Source organism: Rhinolophus sinicus, linkage group LG10 (assembly GCF_036562045.2).
Source record: "Rhinolophus sinicus isolate RSC01 linkage group LG10, ASM3656204v1, whole genome shotgun sequence".
In the NCBI taxonomy this organism is placed as follows: domain Eukaryota; kingdom Metazoa; phylum Chordata; class Mammalia; order Chiroptera; family Rhinolophidae; genus Rhinolophus; species Rhinolophus sinicus.
In genome coordinates, this window is record NC_133759.1 from 11,274,110 (window position 1) to 11,288,710 (window position 14,601).

General features: G+C 46.6%; 1 protein-coding gene across 12 annotated transcripts in view; it reads right to left on the reverse strand.

Annotated features, from left to right (window-relative positions):
* The window catches only part of TRAK1 (trafficking kinesin protein 1), a 168,127-nt gene that overhangs the window by 55,831 nt on the left and 97,695 nt on the right, over positions 1 to 14,601 (reverse strand). For 2 of the 12 annotated variants that reach the window (XM_074312567.1, XM_019727549.2), the window contains exon 1: positions 328 to 627. The exons of 6 other annotated variants lie outside the window; for them this stretch is intronic. In XM_074312567.1, the coding sequence (XP_074168668.1) occupies positions 328 to 439 (112 nt within the window). In that variant the 5' untranslated portion in view covers positions 440 to 627. Of the gene's footprint in view, positions 1 to 327; positions 645 to 7,948; positions 8,328 to 14,601 lie in introns of those variants that run through there. 4 more of the 12 variants (XM_019727551.2, XM_074312569.1, XM_074312571.1 and 1 more) reach the window with 4 other exon arrangements.

The window sequence follows — 14,601 nt, forward strand, 5'->3', positions numbered from 1 at the left end:
TATTTGCAACAACATGTATGAATTTCAAAGACCTTAGTTAAGCCACAGAAGCCTGACAAGACAATACACACGGTTCGATTCCATTCACACAGATGAAGAACGGGCAAAACAAAGCTCAGGTGACCCAAGTCAGGACCATGGTCTCCCAGGAGGGAGGCGTAAACTAGACGGGCATGAGGAGACTTCCCCTTCATGACTGTCACGTAAGATCTGTGTGTCTGACGTTACACCTCAATAAGAAAAGAGTACTGTGAGAGCAGTGGAACTGCCAGGCCTATCTAGACACTAACAGGGAAAGGATCAGATTTGAGCAAAGGACAGAATTACCCTCTTCCACGAGATCCAGAGTTTCACGCTGCTCACTGGTGGGCTTCCGCTTTTCATCTTGGCCGTCATACTCAAAACATTCTTCTTCCCTTCCCTCGTCTCTCAGGGACATTGCTAAAGTCACCCCAAAGCCAAAACATTGCCCTAAAGGGCTGTCCTTGAGGGAGCTCCTGGCTGCCTGCCTGGAGGAGCCATTGGGGCTCGAGGCCCCCGGGGCCACACTAGGCCCTGGCAGGAGCGGAGGTCATACCCTGGCTCAGCTGGAGTGGAGGGTGTACCCAGGGCCATTGGCCCTGCACTGTCCAGGACGACCGGAAGGGGTGGCTCTCCTGAGCTGGGAGGAGGGGTGGGGCAGGCAAAGCACCTGTCAGAAGGGGAATGCCCCGCCCAGCTGTGGGGTGACCCTGCCAGGTGCTATGGATTCAGAGGGGAGGCGGGCAGGCAGGTGCAGGACCTCAGGCAAGCTCTCTGCCTCCAGCTTCTTCTCCCCACCCCTGCCCTACCCCAGAGGCAAGGAGGAATGGTACCGTCCTGGAAGTTTCATAGCAACTGCACAGGGCAATACCAACCAAGCCTTAAGCAGGCACACCAGTCTAAAGGTGGGGCTCTCGTCTTGGAGGTGCCTGGTGAATGATTGCCCAATGCCCTCAGATGAAGGATTTCCCGTGGGCTGCTTCAGAAGCTGAGACAAATCTGACTGTGACAACAGCCTGACTCAGTGCCACACGGGGAAGGAAGTGATTATTCTGATTTCTAGCAAAAGGGAAAAAACAAATTGCAGTAACCATTACCAGCGTTAAGCTTAATTCATCCTAGTCTTTCTTTGGTAATAACACCACTGCATATTTGCTCTTTTTCAAACTGCATTTTATAAATTCCACTCTCGCCCTCAATCTGTGTAGTTACAGCCAAGTATATAACGATCTCTTCCACTGCTAGGAGAAGGGAGGGAAAAAATCTATTGCCTACTATCTTGCAATGTTGCCTGGAAAAAGAACCCACAGTTTAAATGCGTATCTCAATACCAATTCCTCTGTATGGTTTGATTTTGCCTGTAACAGTGAAGATGGCAGGTTCTTCCATCAAACCTGCTGAAAGGTGGCCCAGAGCACTGGCGTCTCAAAGAATCACAGCACATTCTGCAATTTCAGTGCTTCAGCCACCTCCCGGCTATACGGTGGCAGGTCTCCCTGCTCCTAAAAGCCACACCAGGAGACGTATTTCACTGCTCTGTCGATTCACCTCCTTCGTCATAAAGAATTCTGTGCACAAGTTCAGAGACAAAGGTCTAATTGACCTTTGAATCTTTTCAGCCGAGCCGCCTGCTTAGGTAGCTAAAAACTGCTAAGCTAAAAGTCTGCTAGATTGAATTGCTACCTCCATAAAAATAATCAAAGATCAGAGACGAGTGCCTCTAAACAGAAGGCCACCAAAGTATAATAAGGATTTTATTAAAAAATTAAAACCTAGGGAAGTATGCATGTCTACTTAATTTTTTGGAGCCTGAAAATGGTTGCTACATTTTATGACATTAAAGATGTGTTCTTTGTAAAAAAGAGCTTTTAGAGATTCAGTGGCAGGGAGTTCATAATCATACTTGAAAAATCTTCATAAGTTTTGAACTAAAGATATACATTTAGGGGGAAAATCTTTCTTTAATCTGAGTAAATGTTATCACATTGGGCTTGTTAATTCAAGTCAAATGACAGTGAGTGTAAAACCCTGGGAAGGGGGGAGGGAGGATTTCTACCTGGTTTATTATTCGTTCAGCACATAGCAGACTGACTGACAAAGACGTGCAGGACACTGGGCTGGGCCTTCATGTATACAGATGAAAACAAAAGCTGCTTTCATATATGTGAAAATACTTTCAAGTGATTTTACTCATAACAAAGTTGACTGGACTCATCTTTTATCTCAAATCTACGCTCCCCTTAACAAATGGTGTCCAAGTTTGTATACATTATATAATAAAACATTTTTAAAAAAATATAAAAATTTTAAAAAACATTTAAGATGTGGCATTTTGACACAAGACCACCCTAGCCTCGTCATGTCACCCCATTTCTCTGGGTTGCAGCATTCAGGATACTCCCCGCCCACTTCCTTCCCCTCCCCTCTCCTCTCCTCCTTCAAAGGGGAGGTGAGGGGAGTCTCAAACCTCATCCACATCTGCATTCACGTCAAAGTAAAGGCAGATACCGGCCAAGGAGCCTCTTCTGTGACAGAGCACTTTGTCCAAAAGCCAAAGCAAAACACGATCCCTAAAGACCAGTGAGAAAGCCCTGGAGTCCCTGAGCCAAGGAGAGACAGGGAAACCGACATGGAACACGGGCGCTGAGGGTGGCCCAGCCCAGCCCTAGAGAAGCTGCTGGCCCCAGAGAGTCAAGTCACAGGTGTGAGTGCCACCACAGAGGCGAGGGCCAGCCCCTGCGGCCCAAAGTAGGGAGGCAGGAAGGGAGTGAGTTCATGACCTGTCTCTGGGAACACCAGATGGGAAGGGCCACAGGAGGAAGGTGTCACTTGTCTCCTGCAGGGCAGAGGGATAGCGCTCTATGAGTGTCCCTCTCCAGATCTACTTGACATACCACCATGAAATCATCTTCCTGGAGCTGTACCCTCCCCTGTGCAAAGCGTGGCCACAAGCCACTGGGGCCACTCACATTTAAATGTAACTAAAATCCAAAGTTCAGCCACACTAGTCAAATTTCAAGCACTGCATAGCCACACATGGCTAGTGGCTGCCCCACTGCATCGCACGGAATGGAACACTTCATCACAAAAAGGTCCACGGGACAGGAGCGCCCTAAAGGACGCCCTTCTTTTCAGATGTCTCTGTACACCTTGGCCTCCCAGGCCTGCATCTCCCTGCAGCCTCTGTGCCCGCCTGACCCCACCTGACCCCTGCCTCAAGTGTCCCTCTGTCCGCTCTACCCCGTGCCATCTGGAGGTGCTCCTCTCTCAATGCTCTACGTGCTGCCCCCTCATGTATGACGTCTCTGCTCATACGGAGCAGAGCGGCTGGTTATTGAGGGTCATTTCCTCCAAAGACCTCGCTTTTGCTATTTTTAACAATAAATAAATAAGAGAAACACGAAGCTTTAAAAACTCGAGCTTTACTTTGTCTTCCTGTCAGCTTTCTAGACCTCCGCTTTGACCATCTGAGGGAAAACATTCTCTCTACTTTACCAAACAAAGCTAGTGATAAAAACGTACGGTTACATTATACATTTACATGTAATCCCCTTTAAAAACAAAATAAAACAAAAACCACTTGAACAGCCATCAGAAGAGCACTGTCTGGAAAGGGAAAAGTTATCCCCTATCACCAAAGGCATATCCCACAATACACACAAGATGAAAAAATGGGGGCCTGTTTACATTGTTTGACATAGAGGGCAGGAGAATTAGAAAACCATCTCAAAAACCTAGCAACAGCTTTTCAATTTATGCTTAAAACACCTCTAACAAAACTTCACTCACAAGCCAGCCACCCCCAGTTTGGGGTGACATTTCAGAGGTCACTGCAGTCAAGGCAGTAACAGCACATGTGATGGCCCTTGTGTACTGTCACGGATTTTCACTAGGGAGTAAGAAGTCATAGGAACAACTTCGACAATCTACTTGAGTCTCCTCATTTATAAAATCCCTACAAACTAGTAGACCACTTCCTGCCCTGACATTTGAATCTTTAATACTGTATTTTAATACTGTATAAAGGGGGAAATGAGGGTGGAAGACTACAAAAGAAGCTGCAGCAAGAAACAGGTGGTCAAAATACTATACCTGGGTTCTATAGACCATACACCTTTTCAAACCTATTTTTAAAAAGAACTTAATACTTAGTAGTACCGTGTTTCCCCAAAAATAAGACCTAGCCAGACAATCAGCTCTAGTGCATCTTTTGGAGCAAAAATTAATATAAGACCAGGTCTTATTTTACTATGATATAAGCTCCGGTCTTATAGAATGTAAGACCGGGTATAATACAATACAATACAATACAATACAATACAATACAATACAATACAATACAATACAATACAATACAATATTGGGTCTTATATAAGACTGGGTCTTATATTAATTTTTGCTCCTAAAGATGCATTAGAGCTGATTGTCCGGCTAGGTCTTATTTTGGGGGAAACACGGTATTTCTGAGAAAATAAAATTAAGCACTGGCTGAGCCCTTCACTGTGTACAAAGAGCCCTTACTTTACTGACACTCTTTACCCTCTTCAAACCGCTGTGGTCAGTGTGCTTATCCCCATTTTCCAGATGGGGAATCTAGGTTGACAGAGGCTCACCGAAGTCCCAGGAGAGGCCCAAACCACACAGCCACACAGAATGCAAAACAGACCTCAAGCGCAAACTCCAGGCCAGGGCTCTGCTATCCTACCTCTCTCTAGAATAACTACAAGAGTGTGCTATTTCTTTCACTTATGAACATACAACTGAACCCAATCCTTTTTGAAAATGAAAGAGGCCTCATCCTCTTAAAGCACTCTTTTTTAAAATTTATTTTAAGTGCCCAGTGTAGCCAAGAAACAGTGTAAGATTCTGTAACAGACCTAAAGGAAGGAGTTTCCAGCCCCCGTACTTAGGGCTGGTCTCCACCGACACTCGCCCAGTTTCCCAAACACACCTGATATAAAGCATCACCAAACGCATGTGCTCAAAATTCAGATTTTCAGAGCCTCTCCTAGTCTGGAGTGGGTCTGAGAACCTGCTTTGTTAGTAAACGGGGGGTTTTCCTGATCTGCCAGGTTTTAGAGATTCTGCAGTTAGGGATGGGACGCGTCCAATGCAGGTAACCATGACCCTGTTTAACACCAGAGTCTAAACAGTAAACTGCAAATTCTGCAAAGGCCTCTGTTACACTGTTTGATGGCTGGCTACTTTAAATCTCTAACAATTACTTTAAGGTACTGGGAAGTCAAGCCCTCCAATTTCTTACTAATCTAAGAAATTCATGCCCCTTGCTATACTCTCTGGGGTCTTATTGTATGTTGGGCAGGTGGGGTGGAGGGATGGAGTGTAAGACTCCACAATCAAACCTGGTATGGGGGAAAGCTACACTCATCCAACAGTGACTAAAGCTCCCCTAAACCTCAAAGATAACAAGAGAACAGCAGCCATTTTTAAATTCTAACTTTATAAGACGGTCCCTCATTGTCCTGAAATCTACATTTCCACCCAGATCTACGTATTGCTTTTTTCAGTGCCAACCCTGCAATTTGAGTCAGTAACTCTTGACATAGATGATGATTTTACATCTTTTTCAAAACATTTGACTCATCTTTTGTTATTAGTATGGAAAGTTCCCTAGAAGTTTCCCTCATTTAAGACTCAAATTCCAAATGATAAGAGAGACAAAGCAATGCTATGTCTTTTACTCCTACCAGGTCTTCTCACCGGGAAGGTTAGGACCGGGAGATGAAGGACTGACTTGCAATTTTAAAGATGCATAAAAATAGAGGCAAATTGCATTTCCAGACTAACCCTCCAGGAAAGAACCCAACTAGTTAGAAATATGTACCAAAATTGGCATACACTTGAAATCCCTCCCCTTTCATGGGTTTCCCAAACTAGATTATTTCTGGGCTTCTGTTTCCTTTCCATGCCTGCTTTGCTAACTATCTTTAAAATGGGATGCCAGTTGTCCCAGTAAGTTCTGTCCCGATGGCCTTTTCCCCTTCATCCAACTTGGGATGGAGAGTAAATGCCAAGTATTTTGCTCAACACACATTCAGACAATAACTACAATCAACATTTATTTACCCGTGAACAGAAGAGCCACCTCTTCTTCCATTCTCTTTTTCGGTCGGAAGCAGAGAGACCTGGCTGCCTCAGGGCCAAAAGACTCAACTGAGAAACTGCTGGGTAAGAAAATCCTTCTGACAGACCTGTAGATAAGAGCAGGCCTTCTCTCGCCTTCAGATTGATCACGACGAGTGACTGGCTTTCTTTCCACAGACAAGGGGGTAAAGAGAGCTGGACAGTGTGGCAACTGGGTCAAGATAGTAAGAAACCTTCCTCCCCTGCTGCTAGAATGGGTCCGTGGGAGCCATGGCCACACCCAACTCGTCCACAGGCCAAGGCACAGGTGCTGTGTTGTAATGTAACCAGGGCCCGTCCAGTGGTCCTCAGAGGTCCATACTTTAAAAAGTTACGGAGAGTTCAGCGAGTCTCATGTCACCAAGGATACCACAAGAGGTCAACAATGGCTTCCGAAAAGGAGCACCCCTCTTATTGCATCTTGGAGCTGGGCAACAGGAAGGGAACTTGCTTTAAGAATAATATATTCAAAAGAAAAGAAGAATTCAGTCATCTTTTCCCCTCAAGACCCTGGGAGCTGCCCACCATCGTCATTACTCAAGATATTTAAAGACACAGACTCAACATGACACTGTCTTCATCTAATGCTGGAGGGGGGGCTCAACTGGGGAAGTTTCTTAGCACATTTAAATACCACCCGCCCCCCCCACTCCCAGCCTCTTGGCCCCTCTCCTGTAGTCCACAGTCAAGGCGGAAATCAGCAGATAAGAGACAATTATGTAGCTCTTCAGCTTACTAATGAGGCCAGCTTCCAGAGTGTTACATCATTCAGGTTAGTCAAAGGTAGTCACGGTTCAAGCCATCTGAAACTCCCCATTCAATTAAAAAGCAGTTATCCTACCTATTATAAATGGCTCATGTGGGGCTGGGAACATATCATCACTGGGGAACAAACCCCTAAAGTGTATATATCAATTGTATCCTGTTTGTGTGTTGAATGTGTAAAGGCATGTGATTCGAGGGTCATTTTAAAGAAGAAATTAAGAAATACAGATTAAATGTGACATGCACAGTTTCGATGCCAACACCACAGGAGCCTGAGGCCACTCCCCTGTGGCCTCTCTGAGAATGGACATCAGTGCTAGTTCCCCTGTGCCTGAAACCTGAGGCCTGTCCAGCTGCACAAACTCCACCCAGTCTCCTCTGGAATGTGCCACACCCTCCCTGCACAAACTGAGATTGTGACAGGAGGAGACTTTTTTTCCCCCCTGCCCCTCCCAACACCTCCCCACCCATCTCTGTGGGATCCCACTAGCAAAATTCATTTGAATGGCCTGCTAGGTGGGAAGCTCCTTTGGCATTTTTCTCCAACCTCCCTGGGCTGCAGGTCTGGGCTCAGAAAAGGGCGGATTCTTCCAGGCCTGCTGCTGACAGCCCTGAGAGCCACCTCCTAAATACACTGCTCCCTAGCCCCACGAACAGCACAGAGGACAGCGAACAAACACACACACACACACACACACACACACACACACACCTCACCCCAGAGAGAATTCAATCCAACAGAAGTATAACGCTGCAAACCCAGCAAACCAACACCATCTCCCCTTCTGAGTGAAGACAGGACGACCGCAAACGAGACTCCCGCGGGAACGAGCCCTGCCCACCTGCCGTCCTCCACCATGCCCTGGAAATTGTCAGAGCCACGCATGTCTGCGGGCGGTGTGGGTTCCTGTGCCCCCTCCTTCTGCCCATCTCCCTGGAAAGGTTTCAGGATACCCTCCCCCGCCTCCCGGGAGACAATGCTCCTACACATCCCTGTTTTGCAGGGGGTCATAATTACCGTCTGAGCATTCTTCATAATACCAGTCTAGTTCATAATAATCCGCTTCGATAAATTTCTGCATAGTCAGTATTCTTTCAGAGGGAAGAACGGACTTCACAGCGCCATCCACGTCAAGTACAACGCTGCCATGCCTCCCTGCCCTTCCAGAACACGGGGCAGGAGAGCATCTCAAAACACACCAGAATTAATTTGAGCATTATGGATGACAGTCTGGAGCCAAAACAGAAAAGGAGCAGTGAGAGGAAAAATCCGGGGGGAGACGGGTAAGAGGAGCAGAAAGGGAGGCAATTTGCAGAGCTATCAGAGACCCTGGCAGCCCTGCAAATAAAGCGGCCAGCAGCCCTGGATGGGAGTAGCCAGAATCGTCCTATCCAAGCTTGTGGAGGGTGACGTCAGGGACACACACCACCACCCTGAGATCTCACTCGAACCTCACCTCCTGTTCGCCACTCATCTTTCAATCTATCAGTTGCCATAGAAACTGGCCGGCTCTGAAAAATGATGCAGAGACGGAGGCAATGTCTTCCAAGGATGCTGAGAACAGGGTCTGAGAGGTGCCACTCAGGGAGGAAGAAGGGTGCAGGCAGGTGGGGGGCCACCATCGTCGCCTCCCACAGATGTCAGGACAGGTTTATTTGCTCGATTCTGGGCCACTACAGAGTCCGCATTTGAAAACTGCCACGTTTTAAAATCTGCAACCATTACTTCTGGTGTTCTTTCCTCAACCTGATTTAAAACATTAAACATCTTTTCTTAAAATGTTTGACCCAAAAATAAAATTTGCTTTTTGACAACCACCCAAAACAAGTGTAAATTACTTAGGAAACGGAACCGTTTTCATTTAGACACGGTCCTGCTCTCTGCTCATGCCTTTGCTCAAACTTCTGGAAAAACAGCCTGCAACATGCAAATAGAGGAGAGCACCATTACAAAGGGGCCCATACAATAAGCTATACTGTTTGATGGACACTCACATGTGTAATCAAAGTACAAAAATACACACCAGGAGGAAATGGTCCACCTGTAGGAAGGTGGTTGTCTCCGGGAAGGACCGAGGGAACAGGGCTTTGAAATGGTCCTTACACATGTATCTGTAACGTTTTATTTCCTTTAAAGAAAAAATGGAGTTAACAGTTAGTAGCTCTAAGTGTCTGGCATGTTAAAAGTATCTCATAAATATGAGCTACCGAATAATTAGGCAGGTTTTAGACTTCCTGTGGGTTGAAATCCATCCCCTACAGCAGGATTTCTGAAGCTCGGCACTACCGACCTCTAGGGTCACATCATTCTTTGCGGTGGGGGCGTCCTGGGCATTGTCAGATGTTGAGCACTGGCTCTACCCACTTAGATGCCAGAAGTACCACCCTCTCTCCCTGACGATGTGACAATCAACCAGATGCTGCCAAATGTCCCCAGGGGGCAAAACTCTCTGGGTTGAAAACCACTGCCCTAGAACAAAACTGCCATAGAACCCCACTGGCCCGTTGGCTGAGTCCTGTAACTGTGTTGGTGTCAAGGGCAGCAGTGGGGCCTTGGTTCAGTTTTCCCCTTACCTTTCTATCAAGACTGCATAATTCTCAAATGAGTAACAATGAAAGGTCCCTTTACCACTACTGGGAGGGCATGCTTCTTTCCTTCCACAGTGACCAAACAGGGATGGGTTCCCTTTATTCTTTCCGGGGCGTGTAATGCCCCAATTAATAAACTTGTAGCAGGAAAAGGCATCCCTCTAGGCAGGGCTGCCCGCTGCCCTGTGAAGCACGAGGCACTCTTGTTGATATGCAAATTCTGATGCAGCCGGTCGCCTGGTGGGGGGTGGGGGGGAGAGGGGGGTGGGGGTCGGGCAAGACTCTGCATTCCTAACAAGCTCCCACAGGACTGCAATGCTGCTGGTCCCCAGTCCCTACTTTGAATGGCAAGGCTCTTCAGTAGAATGGATGGATGGATGCTGTGGTGAGGGAGAGATTACAGAGGATGTGTATATATTTATATGTCTGTGTGTGTTAGTAGAACATTAAGAGGAAAACTATGCACATATACACACGCACACATACATACCATATACATACGGTGTGTATGTATATATAAAATCTATACTATATATAAAGCTATCTCAAGTTTCCTAACTCACTGGAAGCCGAGGAACCCTTAATGCTGTGTTATAATGTCCCCAAAGCCAGCATTCTAGCCCCTCCCCTCCCAGCTCCAGGGTACCCTCTCCTCACTTTAGGGCCCTGGGTCCCTTGCCCAAGCTGTGTCTGCACACTAGGGCAGAGTGCTACAAGCAGACCTTCCCACTTGCCACGTGGCTGACTAAACCCATCCGGCCCAGCCTTATACTTTGAGAGCAGGTCCTGTCCCTTTGTGGAATGCGGGATTCCTGCCCCTTTGGTACCATCCAGTAGCGGAACCTCGTCAAGTCTCAGAGAGAAAAGGAAAGTTAAAAGCAGCTGGTGATGAATCTTTGCTCAAGTTGTAAACAGGCTTTTGGGAAAGTTCAGAAAATGTAGGAGGCAAGGGAATGGTCGACTGTCCCCTACACCCTGGAGGACCTGTGCCCCTCTGGCCTCTCTTCTTCCTCCAAGGTATTCCAAGCCTAGCTCCAAATTGTTCCTGGTCAATCAAAGTGGAGTTTAGACTCCATTGCCTCCCTCTCTGACCGTAACTTAGATACACATTTAAAATTTTCAGGGACATCTGCTTATTTAAAGTCAGCAGACAATGATTTTAATTCCTGCTATAACTGCCCCCATTATCTGAACACACGTCATCTCTCCCTTTGGTCCTTTATCCCGTCTCTGTCTTTGGCAATGATGGCACCTGTAAATAGCCCCACTGCAGACCACGGAGCGGCCCTCTCAGATGTCATACCTCGTGACAGGTGAGCAGAGCCTGGAGTCCCAAGGTCTGTCCAGGTTTTATTCATTTAAAGTCCCTTAAGGTATTTCTAAAGAGGATTGTAGACCTCACAAATAAACCAATCAATAGTTAACAGATGCCTCAAAAACAAGCATGTTGAACAGGTTCAATCCAGAATGTCTGGTGGGCCAGGTGGGTGGGGGGGGTCTAATATGAATTTGCAAATTGAAATCGCAATAAAGGGACAGAAAATGAAAACCCCACAAAGCGTCATAGAAAGTTGGGTGAGGTCAGAAATGCCTTAGACAAAGTGTGGCACATTTACCTCACTGTGCTATGAATTTATTTGAATAATCTATTCATACCAAATCACCATAAAGTCAAAAAATAATAGATGGACGGATGGATGAAAGGACGGATGGACACAGTAATGGCAGGCAATTTAATTTCATAGTTAAGAGCATGAGCTTTTGGTGTCAGAGGGCCCGAGGTTTGGTCCAGGCTCCTCATTCGCCATCTCTGTGACCTCCTTAGACACCTGAGTCTTATCTACACAAATGGAGTGATTGCACAACCCTCCGGGTAGACAGGGCAAGGCTTTAATTAATGAATGCACGGCAGAGCACTTAGCCGTGGGACAAAGTGAATCTGCAATAAATGTTAGTTGGAACCATCTCTATCACTCTAATCCTTTAAAATAGGAAATAAGCCAGTATGAGCTATTAAAAAGAGAGTAAATTTTTCTAAGCTATAATTAGGGAAATGAGGTAGAAACGTCATTTATGATCTTTTCCCAGCATAATTGATTCAAAAGAACTAAGTTTACAGGACTGAGCAGGAGTGACAGTGGGTGGGGTGGGGAGGAAGGCCACATTTCTCCACAGTAATGCATTACCAAACCCAACTTACATCAAGTCCAAAGACGGCACAATCCAATTTACTTTTTAAGAAAACGGGAAAGGAAGAAAACAGAGAGTGTATAAATAAGCACAAACAGCATCCTTTATGGGTGAATTTTATAGGCTTTGAGAAGTTTCAAAGTGAACATCTACACCCAAACTCCTTTTTTATAGGCTCAGAAGGATAGAGTCACACATCAGCTCTGCAGAGATGGTTCTGAGATGAAAATCCAGGCCTACCTGCTTTCTGATTCACACTGTCTTCCAACTGCCTCCTCCAGGTTACTGCCCTCCCTTGGCCCAGGCTGATTGCCCCTGAAAAGGCAGCTTCCCCGCCCACACATGGTCCTGGGCTCCCCATCACTGCCCCATCCTACAGAGCTAGGAATACAGACAGGTCCCAGGAGCAGCTTCAGAAAAGCCTGACTGCCCCCTGCCAGCCACCTCCCACTCACGCTCATGCTCACCCAACACCATTCAGGAAATGCTGGCTACATACCAGGCATTCAGCACTTCACGTCTCACTTACTGCTCAGACCCCAGCTACCTGATTACTTTCCCTCTGCCAGCCCAACCTGCATCTATAAGGAAAGGGGCTCAGAAGGTTTAAGTGGCTCGTCCAGGATTGCTCAGCAAACACCAAGAAAATCTGGATAGAAACCAGGCACGGTCCTCTCCAAAGTCTTTCCCACTCAATCAATAATTGAGAAAACATCCAAGGGTTATTTACAAATAAAATTTGAAAGGAAAAAAAAAAAGAAAGGATACAATTAAAGGAGATAAAAAACTCAAGCTGGGAGCATCTCACAGAGAAAACAAAAAGGTGTTTTTAAGAAAAAAATAAAAAATGGTCAGGAAGGTAAGAGTTCAATAGAAAATATCAATGTGATTTGGTGATAGTCAAAAGAAATGTTATTTCCAGCTCTGTCAAGAAAGTGGCCCAACAAGGACACCAGCGCCCCCATCACCAACCAGCATGATTCTGGTGCCCAGATTTGAAATAAACCTTAACAGGCTCCATGGAGAGCTGCTGACTCCATGTGTGAAGGCAGGAAAAATCAAGATGGACCTACAACACCAGCTTGCAAGAAAGCAAAGCCACTCCAAATGGTCTGGGGCAGAAGGGAGGAGGCATAGAAGCCACCTCAAAAGGACGATCACTGGCCAGATTGCGACAATTTGAACATCAGAAAGAAAATACAGTTCATAATAGTTCAAAGGAACAAGCTGAGTCTGTAAAGGCCACAAATATCAATGAATATTAAAACAAAAGGGGCAACCAAGTAAACCAGGCAACTGGTATGTAAAGGAAAGGAGACTATAATAGGAAGACATTTTTAATTCATTTTAAGAAGTAGGGGAAGGTGGGTGCGTATGACTGTTCTGTCTGTGACACTATATCTTTTCTACAGTCTTGTGTGAACGTTTCTCTAAATAGGGTGGAGACAAATAAGCCAAACAAATATGGAAGGAGGAGGCAGGTAAGAGAACAGAAAGGCCTGATGGGTGGTCACAAACTACACCCAGGTAGGAGGGGGATCCACCCAGGTGCTGCAAGGTAAGCTGTGTGTTCTCGTTTGCAAGCATTTCAGAGAATCTGATAGATTTGGTCTGCAGTGCTAAGGGGAATCCAATTAAATCCATTTACAATCAAATTTGAGTGTTTAAAAGAATTTAATAAGATTTCTGTTTCAAATTATTACTTATGTGAGCCTATGAATTGAATATTCATATACATACATACAATTTTATGTATATGTATAACAATTTTCAGTAGATTGTTATCAAATACAGTTGGAAGGTGAGTAGACACAACTGAGGATTGAAATACAAATGATGCAGTTATATGAGTTCGGCCCAAAGCAACTCAGACGTGACAGATGTCGCCACATGCCACCTTCCCCTGGCCCGCAGTGATCTGCGCAGGCCACGCCGAGGCCACAGCACTGCCCATTGAACAAACGGGTTGGTCTCAGGATGGTTCCCTGTGCTTCTCCCTCTTGCTTGAAGCAGAACCACTCAGCTGCCCCAACCCCGTCTGGAACAGACTCCTAGTCTCCAGAGCTTTCTTCCCTTCAGGAAATAGTATTGCCGGCCTTCCACATGCACCCGGGGACAGACAGCCAGGAGCCTAAGACAGAGAGGAAGGTCCAAAAGGGCCCTAACCAGACAGCGCTGGTGGGGCTCTCGGACCACAAGGCCTTACCAGCAGGCCTTCCCTCTACTTGCGACAGAAACTTAGCTGACAGGAGGCTTCTGCAGAGTTCTCTTTCTGATTTTTCTTGTTTAAAACATTGCCACTGCCAGTCATGGAGCTGTGGTGGCAGAAGGCAGGCTGCTAAGGAACAGCTTGCTGTCAACTACCCCCTCCCAAACCATCTCCACCTCATTTCAGGCACAGGAAAAGCAGGCACCCGTCCCACCTCCGGGGGGGGGGGGGGATGGGAGGGCAGAACAAAGCCTGGCTTTTCGAGAATACATCCAAAAGCAGGCAGACGGCATTCAGCAGAGCACCCCAGAGCCAAAGCACACCCCAGCCTTGATGCAGTTGCTAAAATCACCTGTATATCTGAGAGGGAAGGAGAGAAGAAGCAGGATTCGGATTGTTGTACAGTTGTAAGTTGCCTTCCTGTGGCCTGGGAGGCCTGCATGGGGCATCTCACTCCTGGGAACAGTGGGTCACGTGCAGACGTCACAGGCTTCAAAACACACCAGGAGCTCAAATGGTCCCCGATTCTGCACCTGCTGTGACTCTGAACTGCTGTGGCCTGAGCCCATCACCCAGGAGGAACGGATGGGGTGCAAGCTGAGCCGTCACGTCAATCACCCACCTGAGTCCGTTCCAGCTTTGTCTCAGACATGCTGGAGTGACATGAAAAGGAGAATGGTCAA